This window comes from Neovison vison, chromosome 13 (assembly GCF_020171115.1).
Source record: "Neovison vison isolate M4711 chromosome 13, ASM_NN_V1, whole genome shotgun sequence".
In the NCBI taxonomy this organism is placed as follows: domain Eukaryota; kingdom Metazoa; phylum Chordata; class Mammalia; order Carnivora; family Mustelidae; genus Neogale; species Neogale vison.
In genome coordinates, this window is record NC_058103.1 from 53,320,814 (window position 1) to 53,345,377 (window position 24,564).

The 24,564-nt window shown below is 38.1% G+C and overlaps 1 protein-coding gene across 6 annotated transcripts in view; it reads right to left on the minus strand.

Moving 5' to 3' along the window:
- The window catches only part of PRPF39 (pre-mRNA processing factor 39), a 38,477-nt gene extending 21,655 nt beyond the window's left edge, over positions 1–16,822 (minus strand). Inside the window, exons 1-3 of one of the 6 annotated variants that reach the window (XM_044231445.1) lie at positions 16,681–16,822; positions 1,148–1,494; positions 585–710 (exon numbers count right to left, since the gene is read on the minus strand). In XM_044231445.1, coding sequence (XP_044087380.1) covers positions 585–710; positions 1,148–1,465 — 444 coding nt within the window. In that variant the 5' untranslated portion in view covers positions 1,466–1,494; positions 16,681–16,822. Of the gene's footprint in view, positions 1–61; positions 711–1,147; positions 1,495–16,380; positions 16,485–16,680 lie in introns of those variants that run through there. The other 5 variants (XM_044231446.1, XM_044231449.1, XM_044231448.1 and 2 more) reach the window with 5 other exon arrangements.
- Between the last annotated feature and the right edge of the window lie 7,742 nt (positions 16,823–24,564).

Consider the following 24,564-nt stretch of genomic DNA (forward strand, 5'->3'; position numbering starts at 1 on the left):
TTATCCGGTGAACCTTAGAAATACTAATTACTGGAATTTTGTTTAAATAATCTACCATTACCATTTGGGTGGAGGTTGGATAGAACATGGCAATGTTCTGATCCCCACGTGCAGAGTCTTGATCTTCAAAGCGCAGCAGTCCCTGCATTCTGACCGGGTTGTGTGGGCAGGCTTTGGGTTACAGACCATAGGGCACAGACCCATTAGAGCATCAATGACAGCGTCTGACCAAAAATGCAATAAGACGTAGCAAATGTGACTAGCAAACCAACTATATTGTTTGGAAAATGAGAAATAAATGTAAGTGAGAGAAAAGCCCTGCCCTACTTGTTAAGCTGCAGTGTAATACAGAGGCTTGCACTGCAAAGCTTGACAAACTGTAGAGGTTTAACGCACCTGCCAACAAAGAGAGAAAATATTAGCTACAAATGCCACAAGAGTGACAAATGCAAATAAAATACCCTATAAAATTGTTTGACCATAAATCGTAGGTACTGCCAGCCAAAAAAAAAAAAAAAAGTTTTTGTTTTATTATTTGGCTTACAGTACCTAATGGAGATAATTTTATTCAGTAATGTACGCACCTCATCTGATTGTTTAATGTTGTCATGCCGCTTTTCAAGGTCTGCATACTTTTTCCAGTAACCATAGCAATATGGATAGTGTATGAAAAATTTGTCAAACGCTTTCCTGGCAGCCATCAAGTGATTCTGATGAAAATAAAACAGGGTGTTTAAAAATCCTGGAAGTTAATGTCACAAAAATATTATTTCTTCCAAATGTATTATCTCAAATAAAATAAACTCGCAGATTTAAAAACCACATACACACACAGATCTCTTTCTTGCATATTACAGTCTTATCCTTTGAAACAAAAGGAAGTAATTCTGTCAGACAGAAGGTAACTTTTTATTTCAGTGATTAAATACATATTTGCGCATACACACCAATTATTACAAAGATCAGACTCTCTACTAATGTTGACAAATACGTACAAATGTTATAAAAGTTATTTTAAAGCTAAAAAATGTACATATCTAATGTTATTCAACTTAATCTGAAAACTGTTTAATTACAAAACAGTAAACCTCATCTGCTATTACTTGATTCATCTGTCCCTTCTAATCCCATTTAAATAGTTACTAACCTCCTGTTCTACATACTGAAGCAAATATACCCAGCCTGTAAAATCCTGAGGATTGCTTTCTACAGTTTTCCAGAATTTTTCATACTCTGGAGGGAAATTTGCTTCTGTTTCTGTCACTGGAAGGTCCACAGCATTTGTTACTTCATTTTCTTCTGCAGCTGCATTCACATTAGGAGATCCATCAGGGGACTGTTCCATTTCCGTCACATTCATAATCTCAGTACTGAAATCAGCAGACTGTTCTACCACTACCTCTGAACTGTTGCCTGTGCTGCCATTACTAGAATTTCTGTACTCATCCATGTGAGAATTTTGCATATTTGTTTATGTTGTCTTCAGTTAATGATCTGTGGAAACACAAATAAAGAGCAACATCTTCCAAATGTTTATTTGGCATCATGAAAACCACCTTTTAAAAGCCCCAGCTATCTATTAAAGAAATATATTAACTTCATTCTTGATCTCTGACAATGGAAACACTGAATCAAAGAATCCATGTGTATTAAAGAGTATGTGTATATTAAATTGGGGAAAATGTTGAAATTGTTCTCTAGAAAAATTGCATGAGCCATGTGGCAAGACATTTTCAGTTGCCTATCCAATATCCTCTCTTACCATCTTCCTAGTAAAACCTGTTTCTGGTCTGAGTAACAAAATATCTAGCCCCATGTGGGAATCATGAGACTGAAAAGGATATCTACTATAGAGCTCTGGGAAAGATTTTGCTTTTCTGACAAAAAGGGAAAGTCACAAATAGTGTAGGTTCTACCACTTTCTTATCACCTTGAATGTGAACATATCTAAAACGACCTATGTCTTTAAAGCAGTCAATAAGGAATTGGCAAGGAAAAGTAAGAAATGCCGGCCATGACGTTATCAGTTACTAATAACACAATGCTAATTTCACACTATGTGCAAAAATAAGTCCCTATTTGTTTAAACTACTAGGAATAGACAGGTTTTCTATTACTTGCAGACAAAAGTCCTGATTAACCTACTAACAATGCATGAAAATGGTCATTTCTCCATCACCTCTCGTCAGCACTAAGTATCATAAAACCTAATTTTTGTTCATTTGATTAAAAAAAAAAAGTACCCTCATTGTGATTTGCCTTTAACTACAAGAAAGCTGAATTTCTATTTTTTTCTTAAATGCCTTCACATCCTTCACTCATATTTTCTATTACATTACTAATTTTTATTCTTATGTTTCTACAAGCTCTTTGTAAATTAAGGAAATGAGATCTTTATAATATACATTATAAAACATTATTTTTAGTTTTTCTTACTAGTTTTTTTGTGTGTATAGAGGGTATCTTGTAAACGTCAAGCAGCTACGAAATCCAAATCTTAAAACATGTTCAAAACATTATCTCAGGGGCGCCTGGGTGGCTCAGTGGGTTAAGCCGCTGCCTTCGGCTCGGGTCATGATCTCAGGGTCCTGGGATCGAGTCCCGCATCGGGCTCTCTGCTCAGCGGGGAGCCTGCTTCCTCCTCTCTCTCTCTGCCTGCCTCTCTGCCTACTTGTGATCTCTCTCTGTCAAATAAATCAATAAAATCTTTAAAAAAAAAAAAAAAACATTATCTCAAAATATAGTATGAAGCAAATTTTATCCCAAAAAAGGAGAAATTTAACATGTTAAATCAGGAGACCTTCTGAGGCTGAATCCCACTGGAAGAATTAACTATAACCAGGTAAATCTAAGGAATGTTAAAAAAAAAAAAAAAAAGAGAGAAGTGGGAATGGATGCCCGGGTGGCTTAGTTGGTTGAGCATCCAACTCTTGGTTTCGGCTCAGGTCATGATCTCACGGTCCTGGGATCAAGTCCTACAAGGGGCTCCATGCTCATGGAAGTCTGCTTGAGGATCCTCTCTCTCCCTCTCCCCCTCACCTTTCCTCCACTCATGCATATGCATGTACTCTCTCTCTCAAATTTAAAAAAAAAAAAAAAAAGTAGTGGGGGAGGAGAAGAGAAAAATAAGGGAACAGGGGTAGTTTGGGTGGAGACAAAAGTTAATGCCTAATGTATGTCTAGTACTATATTACATTCCTGGTAAAGAATATTTAAGTATAACAGAAGGTCCTTACTCTAGGGCTTATTAAATTCATTGGGAAGAGACTAAAAAAAAAACAAGCAAAACAGAGAATTTTAAATGAAACAAAGTGAAAGTTCACAGAAATCAACTGAAAATTACAGCCATCTAGAAGGGCTTCATGAAATAAAAAACTGGGTCTGAACTTTGAAAAACAGTAAGTTTTAGGACAATAGAAAGAACAATTATCCAGAACAGAGAAAAGCCCACTTGACAGAAAAATCCTTGACAGTCGACAAACAGATAGAAATTAGAACTGATTCGAAGACAAGAGAGACCAGGTTTTATATTGGGGAAAAGGAAGGGTAAGCAGCAGAATAAGCAGGGGAGAGTCAGAAGAATCTGAAAAGAAATGATATAAGTAAATCTACAGATACAAGTGATGAAAAATAATACGAGAAGCAAACCCACTTGGTACATAGTAAAAAAGAATCCAAAATACTAGATTATGAGAAAAAATAAGTTCCCTTCCCATTAGCTTTTCCATGTTTGAGGCATTTGAGGCCCTAAAAAGGCAAAGAAGCTTTCAATTTTTTTTTTCTCTTCTTCCCCTTCCTTTAAAGAAAAGACACATTTGAAGATTAATTTTCCATATGCAAATTAGCCATTGACTCATGTCTTTTTATTTCAAAGCCAATGTCAAACAAACCAACAAGAAAATGTGGGTTGATAGAGTCTGAGTCATTTACCATCAGCCCTATTCTAATATTTAAGTGGAACATAATGGCTTCTTCTGCAATCAGCAAATTTACCACACCCCTGCATCTTCAGAGATTATCAATTACTCCGCACCCTGTAATTAAAATGCTGTAAAAAGGGGCGCCTGGGTGGCTCAGTGGGTTAAGCCGCTGCCTTCAGCTCAGGTCATGATCTCGGGGTCCTGGGATCGAGCCCCGCATCGGGCTCCTTGCTCAGCGGGGAGCCTGCTTCTCTCTCTTTCTCTGCCTCTGCCTGCTTGTGATCTCTGTCTCTCTCTCTCTCACTCTCTCTCTGTCAAATAAATAAATAAAAAACCTTTAAAATAAAATAAAATAAAATAAAATGCTGTAAAAAGAATTAAGAACATCATCCTTACCCTTAGGGAGATCATTTTTCTGATTACGCCAAAAATCACAGAGCCAAACGAATACACTAAAGTCATTTTTTTATAAATTATTTCAACATAGTCTTTATAAAATGGTAATTAACTAGTCCCACTTTATTCTTGACAACAACCAATAACTTCCAATTAGCAACATAACACAGCAAAGGGGCAAAAATATCAAAAGGAGACAATTGTGGTTTTAGCATAAAGACAAACCAACAGAAAAGAACAAAGAGCCCAGAAATAAACTTTCGCATATATAGTTAAATGATTTTCAACAAGGGTACAAAATCATTCAACAAAGAAAAGGCAATCAATTTTTAAAAATGTGCTGGGAAAACTGGATATTCAAATGCAAAAGAATGAAGTTGGAGCTTTACCTTATACCACATACAAAAATTAACTCAAAATGGATTAAAAGCCTGAATGTAAACCTAAAAATAAAAAAAATTTTAGAAGAAAACACAGAGATTAAATCTTCATGATATTGTACTTGACCATGATTTCCCAGAAATATCAAAAACAAAGAGAACAAAAGTAAAAACAGACAAACGGACTATATCAAAGTTTAAAACTTTTGTGCATCAAAGATCAACAGAATGAGGGACGCCTAGGTGGCTCAGTTGGTTAAGCAGCTGCCTTCGGCTCAGGTCATGATCCCAGCGTCCTGGGATAGAGTCCCACATCGGGCTCCTTGCTCAGCAGGGAGCCTGCTTCTCCCTCTGCCTCTGCCTGCCACTCTGTCTGCCTGTGCTCACTCTCTCTGACAAATAAATAAATAAAATCTTAAAAAAACAAAACAAGGGCGCCTGGGTGGCTCAGTGGGTTAAGCCGCTGCCTTTGGCTCAGGTCATGATCTCAGGGTCCTGGGATCGAGTCCCGCATCGGGCTCTCTGCTCAGCAGGGAGCCTGCTTCCTCCTCTCTCTCTCTTTCTCTGCCTGCCTCTCTGCCTACTTGTAATCTCTCTCTGTCAAATAAATAAATAAAATCTTTAAAACAAAACAAAACAGAATGAAAAGACAACAGAATAGGAGGAAATATTTGTAAATCTTATATCCAATTATGGATTACTATTCAGGATATATAAAGAACTACAATTCAGCAACAGCAACAAAAAAACTTGATTTAAAAATGAGCAAAGGACATCAACTGTATATCTCCAAAGATGATATACAAATATATCAAAGATGATATACAAATAGCCAACAAGCATATGAACACATGCTCAACACCACTAATCAATAAAATGCAAATCAAAATCAAAACGAGGTATCACACACCCATTATGATAGCTACTATCCAAAAACAAAACAGAAAAAAACAAAAAAAAAAAAAAAACAGAATATAGCAAGTCTTGGCAAGGATGAGAAACTGGAATCCTTGTACACTGTTGGTAGGCTTCTAAAATGTTTCAACTGCTACAGAAAACAGTATGGAGGTTTCTGAAAAAAATTAAAAAGAGAACTACATACGACCGAAGAATCCCACCTGGTATATATCCAAATTACTGAAGGCAGGGACTCAAACAGCTGCATGCACACCCACATTCATAGCAGCACTATCCACAATAGCCAAAGGAGGAAACAACTCAAATGTCCATTGACAGATGAATAAACAAAATGTAGTATATACATTGAAATATTGTTCACCCTTTAGGATTTTTTTTTATAGGGGGAAAAGAAAGAAAGAGAGGGTGTTCAAGAGTGAGCAAGAAGGAAGCGGCAGAGAGAGACTCTTAAAAACAGGCTCCATGCCCAGCGGGGAGCTCAACCAGGGCCCAATCTCTCAACCCTGAGCCTATATCAAGAGTCTGATACTTACCCAAGTGAGCCATCCAAGCACACCTATTCGCCTTTAAAATGAAAGAAATCCTGTCATATTCTATATGGACGAACCTTGAGGACATTATGCTAAGTGAAGTAATAAGCCAGTCACAAAAAAAGACAAACACTGCATGATTCTACTTATATGAGGTATCTAGAGTAACCAAATTCATAGAAACAAAGTAGAATGCAGTTACCAGGGAATGGAGTGAGGGAGAAAAGGGAAGTTGTTTAATGCATGTAGTTTCAGATTTGTAAGATGAAAAGTTCTGGTAGTCTATATACAACCATGTGAATATATTTAACACTACTGAACTATACACTTAAAAATAGTTAAGGTAGGGGCACCTGGGTGGCTCAGTGGGTTAAAGCCTCTGCCTTCGGCTCAGGTCATGATCTCAGGGTCCTGGGATCGAGCCCCGCATCGGGCTCTCTGCTCTGCGGGGAGCCTGCTTCCCTCTCTCTCTCTTTCTGTCTGCCTCTCTGCCTGCTTGTGATCTCTGCCTGTCAAGTGAATAAATAAAATCTTTAAAAAAAAAGATAGTTAAGGTAAATTTTATGTTATATGGCTTTTATCATAAAAAAAAAAAGGTAAGACAACAGTTTAAATATAACTAAATTAGGGGGCACCTGGGCGGCTCAGTGGGTTAAGCCTCTGCCTCAAGCTCAGGCCATGATCTCAGGGTCCTGGAATCGAGTTCCACATTGGGCTCTCTGCTAAACAGGGAGCCTACTCCACCCCGATCCCCCGCCTCTCTGCCTACTTGTGAATCTCTTGTCTGTCAAATAAATAAACAAAATCTTTTAAAAAAAATTATAACTAAATTAGCAAATATAAAGTACAAAAGACTAGGAATTAGAATTTCCAAATACTTTTTAAGATTTTATTTATATGAGAGAGAGACAGAGATAGCAAAAGAGTGCACGAGGGAGCAGAGGGAGAAGTAGGTTCCCCAATGAGCAGGAGCCTGATAGGGAGCTCCATCCCAGGACTCTGGGATCATGACCTGAGCCGAAGGCAGATGCTTAACCAACTGAGCTATCCAGGTTTCCATCCAAATCCTTCCTTCGTCATAAGATATAGTATGGTAAATACTAAAATGAACAGGGGGTAAGGGGAGTGAGTCCTAGTCCTCTCCCTTAAGAGCATGTGATCCTAGTCAGACTTTCTTCCTCACTTCTAATTAGGGACCAATAATACTTGCATTGGGCTATTGGGAACATCAGATGAGATAAAAGCATGTGGAAGTCTATAAATTCACACAAATGAAAGTATCACTGAAAACAACAGTTTCCTCAAATAGCACTTTCCAATCCTGATGTTATACTTTAAAATAACTACGGAAAAGAAAAAAAAAATTCACAACACACTTAAATTTTTTTGAAAAAGTTTTCAGAGGAGGAAAAAAGCTGTTGCCTTTCTTCATAAATTAGCAGACAAAAGAGTTTATCTGGAGGTCTATCTTATTTGTTGTTTTTAAATTTTAGACAATTTTTGCTCTATTAGATAAGATTAGAATTTAGCTATTATACCAAACATGCCCCTGTAACTTCCCTCTCACAAACATGATCCAATTGCAGTCAGTGTGGAGTTAAATCAACATTCAGGTTTACATTAGTATGCTTATGTAAACATTTTTTCCCCAAGCTATCATGTATACTATAATTACATTTAATTACATTTCCTTGCTTCTACCTCTTTAAATCTTTCATTATTTTCATATGCTTGGTTTTCTTTGACCATTGACCTCAAACTCCTGAAGAGCTCTTATAAAATTCCTTCAGAAACAACCAACACTCAGGGTGCCTGGCTGGCTCAGTTGGTAAAGCATGCAACTCTTGATCTCAGGGTCATGAGTTTGAGCACAGCATGTTGCATAGTTTACTAAAATAAAAACAAACAAACAAACAAAAACAACAGACACTCATACTATCAAGTCCATTTTCCCTTTAGGAGACATCCTGTTTGAAACCATATAACCTTCTGCAGCAATCCAGACTGGTTTGCCTTGTCTAAGTTTGTCTGTTCTATTTGACCCAAGGAATTCCTTTAACTCCTTTCCTGGACTAAATCTCATTTACAACAGCCAAACTATTGTTCATTCTTGATTTATTCCCTCTTTTAGAAAATTATTTCTATAAACTTCTGAAAAAGCATATGAGGAGTGAAAAAATTAAGACTTTTCAATGCTAAAATCCTCATAATTGAATGATAGTCTAGGTATAAAATTCTATAATGAAAATAATTGCATAAGAGTTTTAAAGAAGAAGCACCTGGCTGGCCCAGTCGGTGGAGCCTGAGACTCTTGGTCTCAGAGTGGTGGTAAGTTTAAGCCCTAAATTAAGCATTCAGATTACTTAAAAAAAAAAAAAAGTTTTGAAACAAAAATAAAAAGTTTTGAAGTAATCTTTTCATTGTTTCCTAATACACGATGTTGTTATTATTATTTTTTTTGAAGATTTATTCATTTGAGAGAGAGTGCACAGGAGTGCAGAAGGGAGGAACAGGAGAGGGAAGAAGGGAGAGAATCCCAAGCAGACTCCACCCTGAACACGAACCCAACACAGGGCTCAATCCTACAACCCCAAGATCACAACCTCAGATGAAGCCAAGAGTTGGGCACTTAACCTACTGTGTCATCCAGGTGCCCCTAGAGTAATGCTATTGAGAAAACTCCTCTATATGAGACATGTATTTTTTCTCCACAGTAGCCAGCATTTAATCCAAGTGTTCTGAAATTCCAAAATGATGTGCCTTAAGTCTTTTCTACTCATTCTGCTGGTATTCATTCAGAAGGCCTATTTTAATCTAAATATTTACATCATTCAATTCTTACATTCCATATTTTTCATTTATGTAATAATTTTCTTCCCTCGGTTTTATCTTTGTTGAACTCACATTACTCCGTTGTTGGGACCTCCTGGACTGATCCTCTACTTTTCTTAGCTTTTCCTACATTTTTCCCCGTCCTCCTTGACTCATTCTACTCTGAGATCACTTTTACTAGGTTTTTAATATATGAATCAAAATTTTAATTCCCTTTTTTTTACTCTGAATAATCCATTTTAGTCTCCTATTCTGTTTCAGTGGTGCAATATCTCCTGCTATCTCTCTATAAATCATTTTGAATTTTCTTCTGTTCTCAGACCTGTCTCTTCTGTGTGTTTTTTGACTGTTTTGGTCTCTCAAATAGAGATCTTCGAACTGCTGTTCAAGAAGTGTGACGCATCACACAAAATCAGAAGCTAGATAAAGCTTGAACCTCAGTGCAGGATGGCATTCTATTGAGGGGGAACTCATTAAATATCAGTGCTTCACATCATTTCCCTGGTGTTAAGTTTTCCCAAAGAAGAATGCTTCAACTTAAAAAAAAAATATGAAGAGACAATAAGCATTCTAGGAGCAAAAAAAAAAAAAAAACAAGGCTAGTTATCTTACCATTCAATATGTAAACTTTTATTCAATTTCCCATTTTCATCAATACCCTTCACCCCGTCTCAACTCTCACCAGCTATGTCATACCTTCTCTGGTTCCACCCTTTTCAAATAATAAACATCTATTTTTTGCTGGCTATATTATATGGAAAAGAAAAATGGAGGGTCTTAAAAAAAAAAAAAAGTAGGGTCTAAACTACTCTAGACTTTCAACTAATCCTAGAATTTTTAGCCCTACTTAGCACTTTCATCATCAGAGGCACTTGGTAACCAAAATTCCTGAGCCTTTCTGGAGTTTTGTGGGAAGATCCTTCTATTTCTTATTAATTTCCCTCTCTGCAGGTGAAGAACTGAATGCAAAAAAATGAAAACCTAAGTTCATCAGTGAAATCTACTCTGTTTCTTCCAGAACATTTAATTCTCATGTTGACACTTCCTCTTCTGTCCTCTGACTTTTAGGGTTTACATGATGTTATTTTGTTTTTATATTATTTTTTATTTTACTGAAATTAGGTTTACAATTATGCTCAACCCTGTTTAGTATTTTCCCATTCTCAAAGTATTTGTTTTGTATCTCTTCTACAGCACTCCTATAGTGGCTGAAATCATTATTGGTCCTCTTCCTTCCCTTGGCCATAATGAAGAAAGTATCTCTGCTCCTAGCAAAGGTCACACCCTGAATTCATGATTTGATCATTTCTCCCACCCATCTCAATAGTGGTTCTTAAATTATCTTTACTCTCCCCTTATCAGTTTCTTTCAGTTCTTAAATCCAACAGCCTTCAAGTGTAAATGTTTTTCTTCTTCTATATAGTAATTCATGACATATATACAACAACTTAGCTTAAAAACAAATGAAGGATATCAATCAAAAGCTATGTTAAGGATTTGGATTTTGTTCTAAGGACAAAGCCAATGAAGTTGTACAAGCTTGTTATCTCTACTTCTGTAACCTCCATTTACTCTTCAATTTGGTTTCTTCATCACTCTCTAAAATTTGCCAAGGTCACAACTTCCTGATGTACTATTTACAGCATCCAACAGTAATGATGACTTTCTACTTGTAAGATTGTCTTTTATTGATTTTTCTGACACATCACATTCACCTAGCTTTCCCCCTACCATGCTGAAGAATTTTTTTTCTTCTCAACAATCCTGTAAGAATTGGTAGCACCCAACATTTTGTACTCAACTCTCTTCTTTTCTCTCCTTGGGCTGAAAATGTTCTTCCCTTTGATATATTTCTTTCACTTGTATTCCGAGTCACACCATCACCTCTTTCTACCTCACAATCACGCTTCCTCCCAAGTACTAGTCTCCTGAGGCACTCAATCTTTCTTTCATCTATTCCTTCTCTATCTCCATTAACTCCCAGTCTCACAGTTTTAAATACAAATACTAATTACATGCCAACTCCCAAATGCTATCTCCAGCCTTTTTTTCCAGACTCCAGATCCATATATTCAACTGCTACTTTTATCATCTACACATACAGAGCCATTTCAAATTACAAAATGTCCTTAAGTGAACTTCTGATCTCTTCCACAAAACCTGCTCTATCCACTGCCTTCCCCGTATCTGCTAACAGAAAATCCCTCCTTTCAGTTGCTCAGGCCAAAAATCTTGGGAATCATCCCTGACTTTTCCTTCTTTCACACCCAACAACTTTGTTATGGAAACTTTCATATGTATTCAGAATTCCACATCTTCTAATTCTCATTCAAACCACCCACTCTCACCTAGAATACTATTACAGTCTTCTATAACCTTACATAGGTCTCCTGCTTCATCCTTTTTGCTGCACCCACCCTACCTCCCTGTCCCCAGTCCATTTTCAGCACAGCAGATAGTATTCTTTCTAAAACACAAATAAAACCATGCCACTCCACTGCTCTATCTCACAGGGTAAGTCAATGTCCTTGAAATGGCCCACTGTCTTCCCCCTACCATTTATCTTTTGACCTCATCTTCTACTACTCTTAACCCAATTCAGCCCCATTTGCACTGGCATCTTGTTTTCTCTAAAACAGACCACACTCTCCAGCTTTAGAGCCTTTAAATTGGCGGTTTCCTCTACCAGAGGGATTTTCTCCCAGATGCCTTCCTTAACTCCTCTTTTATTGATATGTCACCTTCTCAGGCCGTCTGAGTCTTAATTTCACCTCAGGTCAAGATCTAGGAGTCCTGAGACTGAGCTTGGTGTGGGGCACTGTGCTTGGCAGGGAGTGTGCTTGAGATTCCCTCCCTTTCCAAGCCCATGACCACTCCCTTTCTCTCAAATAAATAAATCTAGGGAGGAAGGAAGGAAGGTGGGGGGGAGGGGAGGAAGGGAGGTTGGTAGGTAGGTCACTTTCTCAGTAAGACCTACCTGGGTAATCCTATTTAAAATTTTAACTTGCTCCCATTCCCAGGGTACATGATCCCTTTTACTGTATTTGATCCCCTTTACTGTCCTCTATTTTTTTCTTTTATCCATAATATTACACTCTAACATAATAATTTACTTATTTAGAATACCCTAACATAAGAATTAACCATCCCCTTCTTTTATTCACAGAAGTACTGCTATAGTTTAAGTAATCAGTATCTCCCCACTACACCAGTATTTTTCAAACTGTAGACTGCTTCAGACAGCTTTTTCTCCTCTTTTGCAAATGAAAAATAAAATGGAAAAAATTTTATCAGACTGCTTTGCACACAGTAAGGGTATATTCTTTTGTGACATTTGCTGTGACTATACACACACACACACACACACACACACACTCCAATTACTGCATACTGAGCTGCATGGCACACTGAAGACACTTATTTGTGAAAGAATGAATGAATGAAAGTATATCATCATATACTGCTATAATTTCAATTACTAGCTATTTGTCATAATCCTGAGACACCATTTATTGAACAAGTATTTTGATGAATGCCATTTACCCATTTTTAAGAATAGGAAAAACAAAACTGACTAATATTAATTTGTCTAAGGTTATATAGTTAGTAAGGCAAAAAGACAGGATTCAAACCCGTTCTAACACCCAAAACTCTCCCCATTCTCTACCAATTTCTGCAGCCAAGAAATTCTCCTTTTGTTAAAGTTTGGTTTTGTTTTGTTTTCCAGTTCAGCTCCTTTCCACTTCAAGGCCTTAGTGTACCCAGTTTCTTCCATCTGGAATACTCTCCCACCCCCTACCCCACCCCCATTTAGAACTTTCAACCTAGCAGAAGCCTACTCATTCTTCTGCATGGGAAGTTTAAACACCACTTCTTAGAAAGTTTTCCCATACACTCCAAATTATCTAGGTTCCCTCCTTGATGCTCCACAGAATTCTTTTTCTCCATAGCACAAATCACATTTGTGGTACTCGTTTGGTATCATCTTTCCACCTAGACTACAAATTTCTTGTGAGTCAGGACCAGATCTACCAATACACAGGGATACAATATACCAGGAGGCCCAGTACTACAAACTCAATTCACTGAATAATAAATAAACGGTATCTGAGTCCTTAGTCCTCCCAGAATAAAAACTAATATATTACTTTCATAACCAAATGAGAGTACTGGAGCTTTAGGAGTGGTCCCTGGGTGGCTGAGATGGTGAAGCATCTGCCTTCAGCTCAGGTCATGATCCCAGGGTCCTGGGATGGCCCCAAATAGGGCTTCCTCCTCAGCAGGGAGCCTGCTTCTCCCTCTCTCTACTATTCTCCCTGCCTGTGCTCTCTTGCTTTGTCAAATAAATAAATAACATCATTTTTTTAAAAAAATAAAGTACTTGGGCTTTAGGGTCCAACAGAATTGAATTAAAGATCTGGCCCAGGGGCTCTTAGGTGGTTTCATCAGTTAAGCATCTGCCTTTGGCTCAGGTGGTGATCCCAGGGTCCTGGGATTGAGCCCTGTGTCTGGCTCCCTGCTCAGCAGGAGCCTGCTTCTCCCTCTGCTCCCTGCTTGTGCTCTCTCTCACTCTGTCACTATCTCTCTTCCTCTCTCAAATAAATAAATAAAATCTTAATGAAAAAAAAAAAATCTGACCCAGTTACTCATTAGGGAACACTGAGCAAGATACTTAACCTCTCTAAGACTCATTCATAAAATAATCACAAATACCCTGCCATAAAGATTAACTATCCTCTTCATTCACAGTGCTATTACTACAATTTCAGTAATTATCATCTCCCCTCTTTTTTTAAGTTTATTTAAGCAATCTCCATACTCAACAAGGGACGCTAACAACCCAGAGATCAAGAGCCACATGCTTTACTGACTCAGCCAGCCAGGGGCCCCTATTTTATATGGCCTCTCGAGTAATGTTTTTCAAATTTCAGACTGATTCCAATCAGCTTCTCATTTTTTTAAATGGAAAAATACAGAATTGAAAACAATATATCAGAGTTCATGCACACACTAAGGGCATGCTGAAATAAACACAGAATGCAACTACTGTTTATTGGGATGCAATATTACATGCACAACCTACTATGGGTCACAGTCAAAAAACTTGAAAAACACCGCTATACTACTGCTACAGATAAATGAATATTACTGTAATATTAAAATGAGCAGAACAGAGGCCATGGTTTTATTCACTACTGTGTTCCAGGAACCTAAAACAGTGTCCTGTATGTAACAGCACATTAAATCTCTGTTGAAAAAGTGAGTGACAACCTGATCCCAACTTAGCCTTTCAAATATACTAACCCTACAGTATTCCTCCTCATTGCTTTTTACAGAGCTCAATATATTTTTCATGTCCGAACCCTGGCTTACTCTAGTCTCTTAGACTAACAAACTTTCCTTTTCTCAACTCCCAACCAATCAATGCCCTTCTACATTTCACTTTCTTATAAAATCGTATTAGAGGCCCAAGTCCACAAGCATGAAAGGAAACATGATAAAGTATAATGTGACTACATATACACTAAAAAATACAGTTCTACATCATACATTCAACTTTTAATTTAGTTAGTTTAGTTTAGTTAGTTAGTTAGCAAACGTTAAACATTTCACTAACAATTCAGCATGCCATCTTAAAATTTAAAAGGTCTTCTGGAGGATCATTTAACCCATACTTAATTAAAAATGTGAAGTCTAATTTAATATCTTCTCTCTTAACTCTCTCTAGGCACTCAAAATCATACCATGTATTTTTCTTTTCATAAACAAAGAAACACAAAAACATCTAAAGTCATCACTAAGGACCAAGAAATCAGTTTGAGTATTGCAAATCAACTAGCTTTCCAATCTACAAGTTACTCTGTTCCTCATCCTCAGATAAGCCAATTTGAAGACACAAATTGTTAAGAAGAGACTACCATAACCACTTGTTTGGGAAACTATTTTCAGAGGCCAAGTAGAATGTCCACAGACTGACCTTTTTAATTTTTCCACATATTAAACACAATATTTTCCAGAAACTCAACCTTGTATACATTTATTTACATAAATGACTGCATCACCTCTAAGTCTTTAGGGGGAAAAAAATTACCATTCGACAGGAACTACTTTCTTTCTCCTTTGACTATTTTTCACACACATACAAAATCCTATGTTTCAAGCAGATTAGTTATTAACGTACCACAAAAGGTTCTGTTATTTCTCATTATGATGTTTAAATAATCTCTACACCCACTGTGGGGCTTGAACACTGATCAGGAGTCACATGCTCTACTGACTGAGGCAGCCAGCCGCCCCTGTTCCTTTTCTTGTGTACACACACCTTTCATCATTTGATTTATAAAATTCTTTTTTGGGGGTGCCTGCCTGGCTCAGTCAGCTAAATGTCTGCGGTAGGCTCAGGTCATGATCCCAGGGTTCTGGGATTGAGCCCTCCCTCAGGCTTCCTGCTCAGGGGGACACTCTCTCTCTCTGCTGCTCCCCCTGCTTGTGCTCTGTCAAATAAATACATAAAATCTAAAAAAAAAAAAAAAAAAAGAAGTCTTTAAAAAATAAAATTCTTCTTCTTACTCAACTATAAGTAAACAAGTAAAAATATTACCAAATACTCCGACACTAATTAGCCATCTTTAGTCAATGCCTAATTATTCCAGAGTTCATAATCTACGAATTAGAGTTTTTTAGCACAACTCCTTTCGTTGACTTTATACCTACCAGAAGCTGAACAGTGGAAAGTTCCAACTTCTGCAACTCTAGAATGAGGTTATAAATGGGAGGGAGGAGGGGGGGTACCTGACAGTTGTTTTTTTCAATCTACTTAATCTCCCAGAGAGACCAAAACACTTAAGTTCCAACATGAGCTTCGTATTTCCCAGTATAAAATGTGTTTTAAGGTTCAACCTTCCCAGCTGTAAAAAAAAGTTTAAAGTATTTCTGAACAGACTGGATCAGTTGCCAAATAACCTCAAGTCCTTAAAAATAAGGCAACATGGACATCGAACCAAAACAATTCAATCGGCATAAAATAATACAGTATTATAATCATCAATAACAGATAAAGAGCAGTACTACGTAGTGTCGGTCTCTGATTACAAAAGATAAGCATTACTTTAAAAACAAGTGTCTTTAGAAGATCCTACTAGGATCCTTAGCGTCTTTTTTTCTGATTCTATCCTATGCTGCCAAAGCTCTGGCTGATCTTTGAGGTGCTGTGACTCAGGGTCCCAACAGCATGGCTTGCGCAGTCGGAACGCGGAACACGCCACTCCAGGGCGCCTACAAGCTTTCATTAACAGAATCTGAATTCTCTCAATCCTCTGACGGCTACTATTGAGCCCCTTCCACTTCCAGTCGCCCCAGCACACTGGTTTCCAGCCCTTGCGGAAGCTAGGGCTTCAGACTTACCCCCAAAACGCTTCCTAAATCAAGGTGGAGGCCTGCATTTCCCCGCCCTTCATAAGGCGCAATCGTCAGAGAAACGTTTGGTCTAAGAAAAGAAATCTCACTCTGCCCCACCCAACAGGTGGGAAGGAGAAAGGAATGTACAGCTGGGAGCCGAGGCCAGGCCGGGCCTCAAACAGGGCGGGAGAGGGAGGCCGCAACCCCAGTGCGGCCTGAAACAAGGCAGGCCCTTTCCTGCTCCACGAAATACCGCCCCCCCCGCCACTCCGCCCCGCCAATTCCAAAACGCCTGCCCCAGCTGACCTGACGACGGATGCCACTCAATGCCATGAGCCGCAGTCTGGGCCAACCAAGTCGAAGATGGCACTTCCACCGTCTCCGTCCCACAGACACCGCAGCAGCCTCCACAGGAACAGGGCCGCCTCTTCGAGAGCAGGCGCGCATGCGTCGGTGCCCCCGGAGGCGAAGGAGTCACGTGGTAACACCGCGTTCAGGCCTCGCCTTCCGCGGGATCCTGAAGCGGGAGGGCGGGGCGGGGCACGCAGAGGGCACGCAGCCCCCGCCCCTTCTTCTCCGGCTCTCGAGTCTGCACCCTGAAAAGATCGGGCGGCTGTTCCTGATGTTTTTCACCCCTGTGGGGACTTTCTGAACCAAAAGACAGTGTTTAGGGCCTTTTACATACTTAATCTTAAACACAGCGCTCCACGCCCTCCAAAGGAAAATACTGTCTTTTGCGGCAAATCTCAGGTTTTCCCAACAGTTGCCCAGGTTTTATCCCTTTACCTAAACGTGAGGAGAAATTCAGCCTTAAATCTCTATAACTCAGGATGATAAAGACTCTGGGTCCTCTCAGTTTTCTCAAGAGGAAACATTTAAAAAAAAAAAAAGGAAACAAGTTAGGGGCTTGGGGAATTGATCATTACAGAGTTATATGAAATTATCCTCGGGACAAATGAAGGCTGCTTGCACTGACAGTATTAGCAGTCCTCTTCAGTTAGGTTCTCATCCTTGATTTTTTTTTTTTTTTTTTAAGATTCTATTTGTTTGACAGACAGGAGATCACTAGGCAGGGAGGCAGGCAGAGAGAAAGGGAAGCAGGTTCCCCGCTGAGCAGAGAGCCCCATGCAGCTTGATCCCAGGACACATGGATCATGCCAGGCCATGATCATGAAGGCCAAGGCTTTAACCCACTGAGCCACCCAGGTGTCCCCCAATCCTCGCTTTAAAAAAAAAATTTTTTTTTTTAATCTGGCCTCTCTCCTATTTCTGTTAAAAGGTTCCTGAATTCACCCACCACTTGCCATGCAATCTCTATTGAAGGTTCAGTAGTATCACAAATGGGTTGCAAGTTCCTCCTTTGGAATCTGATTCCAGAAGTATCTCTGAAGGTAATGTTTCCCCTCCACAACGTTGTTAACCCCTCAATACCACCTTTGCTTCCAAATATCAAAATCAGGGGCTGGCTGGATCAGAGGAGCGTGTGTCTCTTTAACTCAAGGTAAGGAGTGTGAGCCCCAATTTGGAAGTAGAGACTACTTAAATTAAACCCTTAAAAAAATCTTCTTCAAGTATCATATGATCTCACTGATACGAGGAATTTGAGGGAGTGGTGTCAGGCAGTGTAGTGGGGAAGGGAGGGAAAAGTGAAACAAGATGGGACCACTGAGAGAGACAAACCATAAGAGACTCTTAATCTCAGGAAACAAACTGAGGGTTGCTGGAGGGGATAGGGGTGGCCCATTGGGTGGCTGGGTGATGGAATTTGGGGAGGGTATGTTCTTGGTGAGTGCTATGAATTGTGTAAAGGTGATGATTCACAGACCTCTACCCCTTAAACAATACATTGTATGTTAATATAAAGCCCAGCAGGGACCACCCCCCCCAAAAAAATGTCTTCTTACTGACTGCATTTTACTTTCAGCAAACTGCATGTATTTGCAGCTTTCCCTTTCCATTGCTTCTTACTATTGAAGCTAACTTTTGGATTCTCAGTGCAGCTATGCTTTTTACTGGTTTTGTCAGCAACTTTTAGATGTTTACTATGGGAAAGAAACTTAATGGAGTAATCTATTAGGAAGTGACTCTAAGTGCCAGGACTTCTTCACTCCTTTTCTGGTTCTTCCAATCTTTCCTAAACTTATTTAGAATTCTTCATCGGTAAATAAGATTAGTTCTGAGATCCCATTCCCTTCTATAGTCATTTTATAAAAATCTTTCTACTTCTTCATCTTTATTCACTGCAGATTCATTGCTTCCTTTTAGTTTTCTACATCTTACCTTTCCAGATAGTGCTCTTGCTCTCTCTCCCCCGTTAGAAAATGTCCACTAGTTTTCCTCCATAAATCTCTTGTCTTTATAGATCTGCTTTTTGGAGAACCCAGACTAACACAAAAACTAACCAACATAAACGTTAAATTTAATGCAATGTGTTTTCTCCTAATTGATTCCATTACCTTCCATATGTCAGTGATTTATGCAATGGACAATTTTTATTTGTTTTAGCTCTTTAGGACATCTCCTCTTTCTGAAGTAGAGAGCCTACATCCCACTATAGAAGATAAAACTACCCGATACTTACTTTCCTAGTCCCCCTCCTCCACCACACACACACACACACACACACTCTCTCTCTCTCTCTCTCTCTCTCTCTCTCTCGTAGAGACATGAACACATGGCTTGTAGGGCTGACATCCAGTGTGGCAGTGTGTCGTATCAGTGGGGTGATATGGTGGCTGTCTTCTGTAATACTAGCAGGCTAGTTGGACTACCTCTGTAATGCAGACCAGCTCTGCAACACAAGGTATACATTCTTATTAGCTAGCTAGCCTCCCAGTCTCATAGAACTCTGTGACACCGGATTTTTATAAACCTTTATTTTGTTTAAATTAGGTATATATAGTTAGTTAATTAGTTGTATTTGCTGGTAAATAAGACTTGTGAAACGAGTTCCAAGAACCGTTGCAGATAACAGACCCTCAGGGAAATAGAAACAAGTTGGATTAGTCCTAATCAGGGCTGAGAAACCAGTAAAAATTTAGCTGGTACCAAAAGAAGTCCTTCTGGTGTTTATGGAACACAGTGCATACAGTAAACATATGATATAAAATGATTAACTATAATAAAATGATTAACTATATATGATATAAAATGATTAACTTACATGGGTATAATAATATACCCATAGAAGGCAGTTTTGGACTAAAGTGTGGGGTAGAGTTTTTATTTATACTAACACTGGAGAGGTTAAAAGAGAATGACGAAATGAGATTTCTAAATTCTTAGCTTGAAGTAGGAATCAAAAATTAAGGACTTCCTCTGATAATAACAAAAGAATTTATTCTTTGCAGCCATGGGGCTAAAAGAGCCAAACACCCTCAAAGTTGGGGCCCATAGTTTGCCAAATTACAAAGTTAGTTGGATTCATAGTCTTGTCAGAACCCTTCTGTGAAAATTAAGGCATTGTTCAAGAAAGAGCAGAACCAAAGAAGTGAAATGGGCATGTGGTAGAATTCAAATAACTCAAATGCCCTTAACTCATTACTTTCAACTGAGCCTCATTCAACAAACAAAAGCAGCCCCTAGTCACTGGACTGAAAAGACTGTTTCTGCCTTACATGGAAATCTGTATAGATCTCACCTAATCTGTAGAAGTTTCACTTTGCATAAAGGGGCCAATTTTTCTTATTCCCAATTTCCGACACTTACCATTTTTTCTAAACATATAATAGAATCAGATTTCGGCATATTCTGGAGGCCAATTATAACATCAAACTTGTATAGCAAGATGTATATAGCAAGACAGTTGAAACTTTACAAATTTATGTTGACAATAATATGAAGAATACAGGATAAAATTCCTTGAGTGCTAGACTGAAAAGGAAATGATTTTAAAGTATATATATGTAATATATATATTTGTAATATTACATGTTAACATATACATATATATATGTATAAATTCAATATCCTAGCTTAAACAGTCAGGCACGGTTTTAACAGTTTGTTCTGTAGGAGTGCTGGCATGAACTATTCATGAACAACTTTCTACTCACCTATAACTATGTATCCTAGAAGTGCCAGGTACACTCCCTTCACCAAGATTAATAAATACACAGGTGAAGGGACAGTCAGCAACTTTGGAAAGTGCTACAGTCTTCAACTTATGATGGTTCAACTGAACAATTTTTCAAAGTGGCTCAAGAGTGATTAAGCACACAGCCAATTTGATCACGAGGATAAATGACAAATACACTTAAAACCATTCTGTACCCATGTAACCATTCTGTTTTTCACTTTCAGTATGGTATTCAATACATTTCATGATATATTTAACACTTTATTATAAAATAGGCTTTGTGTTAGATGATTTGCCCAACTATAGGCTGCCCAATTATAGTGTTCTGAGCATATTTAAGTCAGACTTGGCTAATCTATGATGTTTGGTAGGCTAGGTGTATTAAATGCATTTTTTTTTTAAGATTTTATTCACTTGGGGTGCCTGGGTGGCTCAGTCCTTAAACGTCTGCCTTTGGGCTGCCTCAGGCCCTGCAAAAGCCGGCTTCTTCCTCTCCCACTTGCCTTGCTTGTGTTGCCTCTCTCGCTGTGTCAAACAATAAATAAATAAAATCTTTAAAAAATAAATAAATAAATAAACAAATAAATAAAACCTTTAAAAAAAGAGATTTCATTCATTTATTTGACAGAGAGAGAGAATGCACAAGCAGGAGGAGCTGTAGGCAGGGAGGGAGAAGCAGGCTCTCCACTGAGCAGGGAGCCCAATGTGGGCTCAATCCCAGGACCCTAGGACCTGAGCCTAAAGCAGACATTTAACGGAGTTAATCTGTGGTTCATCTGATAGAAGGGGGGCTTACAGAATATGGCAGGTACTGTAGGCTGGCTCAGTCATAACTCTTCCAACTGAAATTTCTATTACCTTGTCTACTATTGAGACTAGGAGATGAAATACTCAGTTTTTTAGCTTCCCTTCCATCTAAGGGCAGTCAATGAGATGTAGCTGGAAGTAGACAAAAATGGCCTCTTTTCCTAAATAAAAAGGCAGATCCTCTAGAGATACTCACCAGTGTTACAAACTTCATTAATTTTTGACTCCTCTATCCTCCAAATCTGTGTCATCAATTCAGTCAATCCTATCAATAGCTTTCAAATCCATTTTCAGTTCTCACTGCTTCTACTATTAGGTTTAGACCTTTACTATCTGAAGTCTGGCTCTGGTCTCTGGGTGGATCACTAAATTTTTTCCTATTGAAACTTAACATAATTTTACAATCTTTTTCAACACAAGCAGATACTATCAACTCATTCATTACACTGGAACATTTGATGAAATCCATTTGCCACTTTGGATTAGTGCTTCAGATTGACTTCCTTGCCCACACCCTTTCTTGGCTCCAACTAATCCTCTGCTACTGGTTATTTTTTTAAACATAACTTCTACCTTTAAAAAACACTGCTTTCTGGGGTGCCTGGGTGGCTCAGTGGGTTAAAGCCTCTGCCTTCGGCTTGGGTCATAATCCCAGGGTCTTGGGATCGAGCCCCACATCAGGCTCTCTTCTCAGCAGGGAGCCTGCTTCCTCTTCTCTCTGACTACCTCTCTGCCTACTTGTAATCTCTGTCTGTCAAATAAATAAACAAAATCTTTTAAAAACAAACAAACAAAAAAACCCCACTGCTTTCTGTCTCCAGAATAAATTTCAAACTTATATATGATTCACCGTCTTATTCAAGTATTATCTTTATTTAGCATCCAGGGTAGGTACTATTCCAGGCATAGTGATTAAAAAAAAAAAAAAGTAATTCAAGACTGGCCAGAATTTGGTACCACCAGATCATTTTACATAATTCTGTCTCATTTCATGTATTTTTTTTTAAGATTTTTATTTATTTAGAGAGAGAGAGAGCACATGCATGAATGGGAGAGGGGCAGAGGGAAGAGACTCTCAAGCAGACTGCTGAGCTAGTAGTCAGATGTAGGGCTTGATCTCACTACCCTGAAATGATAACCTGAGCCAAAACGAAGAGTTGGACGCTTAACCAAGTCAACAGACAGAGATCATAAGTAGGCAGAGAGGCAGGCACAGAGAGAGACAGAGGGAAGCAGGCTCCCTGCCAAGCAGAGAGTTGGATGCAGGACTTCATCCCAGAACTCTGGGATCATGACCTGAGCTGAAGGCAGAGGTCATGATTTAACCCACTGAGCCACCCGGGTGCTCCCCTGCATGTATTTTTTGACTACTTTGCTAAATCTGTAAATTACTTTAATGCTTTTTAAGTCTATGGTCATCCATTGTTCTGCCCAGAGAGGCATTTAATTGTGAATTCAGAGTTTAGGTTATCTTTTACAGTATGCATTAAGAAACCACAAATCACTAATGATAATATAGTACTTAATTGATTTTGCCTTTGATATTTTCAACCCACTAACTGCAATGAAATAAGTAATCTTAATTTATCCTAGCAGTAAAGATTTCTATAGGGTTTGTGCTCATCTTTTTTCATTTGCTCCTGGGAATAAGTCATCTTTGTAAAAAATTTGAGGTTTATAAATGTTTTCTTATACATAATCTCATTTTAAATTTGGATCCCACAATAACCCAGAATTACATAAGTTTTGATAAGTAATAAAAAAAAAACTGGGTTCCAAATCCATGCTTTCCAATCAAAGTCTTAAGCTCTTTACAATATCTTGCTTCCCTTTGTCATCTCCCTTTTAATTATTTCGACCTCCCTTAATACTAATATTCACTACTATCCTTTTTTTGCCATTGTTTTCTCTTCACATTATTTTTATCTTCAGATTCCCTTCAGACTTTCATCTTATTATAATTTAAATTTTATCACATAAATAATACATGTTGCTCATTTCTGAAAAAATAGAAACTGCTTAACAGTACACTAAAAAAAATTACCTTCTTTACTTACAGTTTACTACAGTTTAATATGTTCGTGTATATAATTCCAGTTCTATTTTCTGTATGCTTATATATGAGATAGAGACATTGTATTTATTTTGTAATCAGGCTTTTTTCCTTTAACATACTATGATATTGCCCTGTGATTATTTAATATTTTTAATGACAATATGACATGGATTCCATTGGGTTAATATGCCATTTAAATTTTTTAATTTTTTAGTTGCTCTGCAGGTAGGGGTAAACTTTTATAATTATTACTGCTTGTAAAAATTCTTCATTCCAAAAAAAAAAAAAAAACCAAAAAACCAAAAAAAAAAAAAAACCCCTTCATTTTAATTTATTTAGGCTTTTAGCTCCTTTAGTTTTTTTTTTTGTTGTTGTTGTTGTTGTTTTTAAAGATTTTACTTATTTATTTGAGAGACAGAGCACAAGCAAAGGGAGTGGCAGGCAGAGCAAGAAGCAGGCTCCCCACTGAGCCAGGAGCTGATGTGGGGCTCAATCCCAGGACCCCAGGATCAGGACCCAAGCCAAAGGCAGACACTTTGCAGACTGAACCATCCAGGCATCCCTCCCTTCATTATTTCATTCAGTGATCACTCTCCAGTTCTTTGTTGACTTCCGGGTTTATCAGTCCTTGATAACAGAGTCCTAGAATTCTGAGTGCTCAATATCATTAAGTTACTAAAATGGAGGAAATCTTTAAGGCTTGGGACTCTGTTTATAACGAGTATTTTTTTTGTAATAAAAGCACCTAGATTACATAAAATTCTCACATTAAAAGTAGTGATTATATCTACTGTATTTTTTTTTTAAAGATTTTATTTACTTATTTCAGAGAGAGAGAGAAAGAGAGCATAAGAGGGAGAGGGGGAAGCAGACTCCCCACTGAGCAGGGAGCCTGATGCAGGGCTCAATCCCAGGACCGTGGATCATGACCTGAGGCAAAGGCAGAGGCTTAACCAACTGAGCCACTCACATGCTCCTTTACTGTACTTTTTCAATGCAAAATCATAGTATATACATTTTTAAAAGAAGGATAATTAAACTTGTACATAAAAATAATGGTCTTCTACCTTTGAAATTTAAAATTTACCTTCCATATACTCAACAATTAATGCAAATTTAATAGGCACATTTGCAATGACACAAGGACAGGGGTCAAAATTAATAAAACTTGTTATCTATAACCATTCTTTCAATGATGCACATCATTAAGGGTTAAAGCAAAATTTAATGATGATTTCAGATATACAAA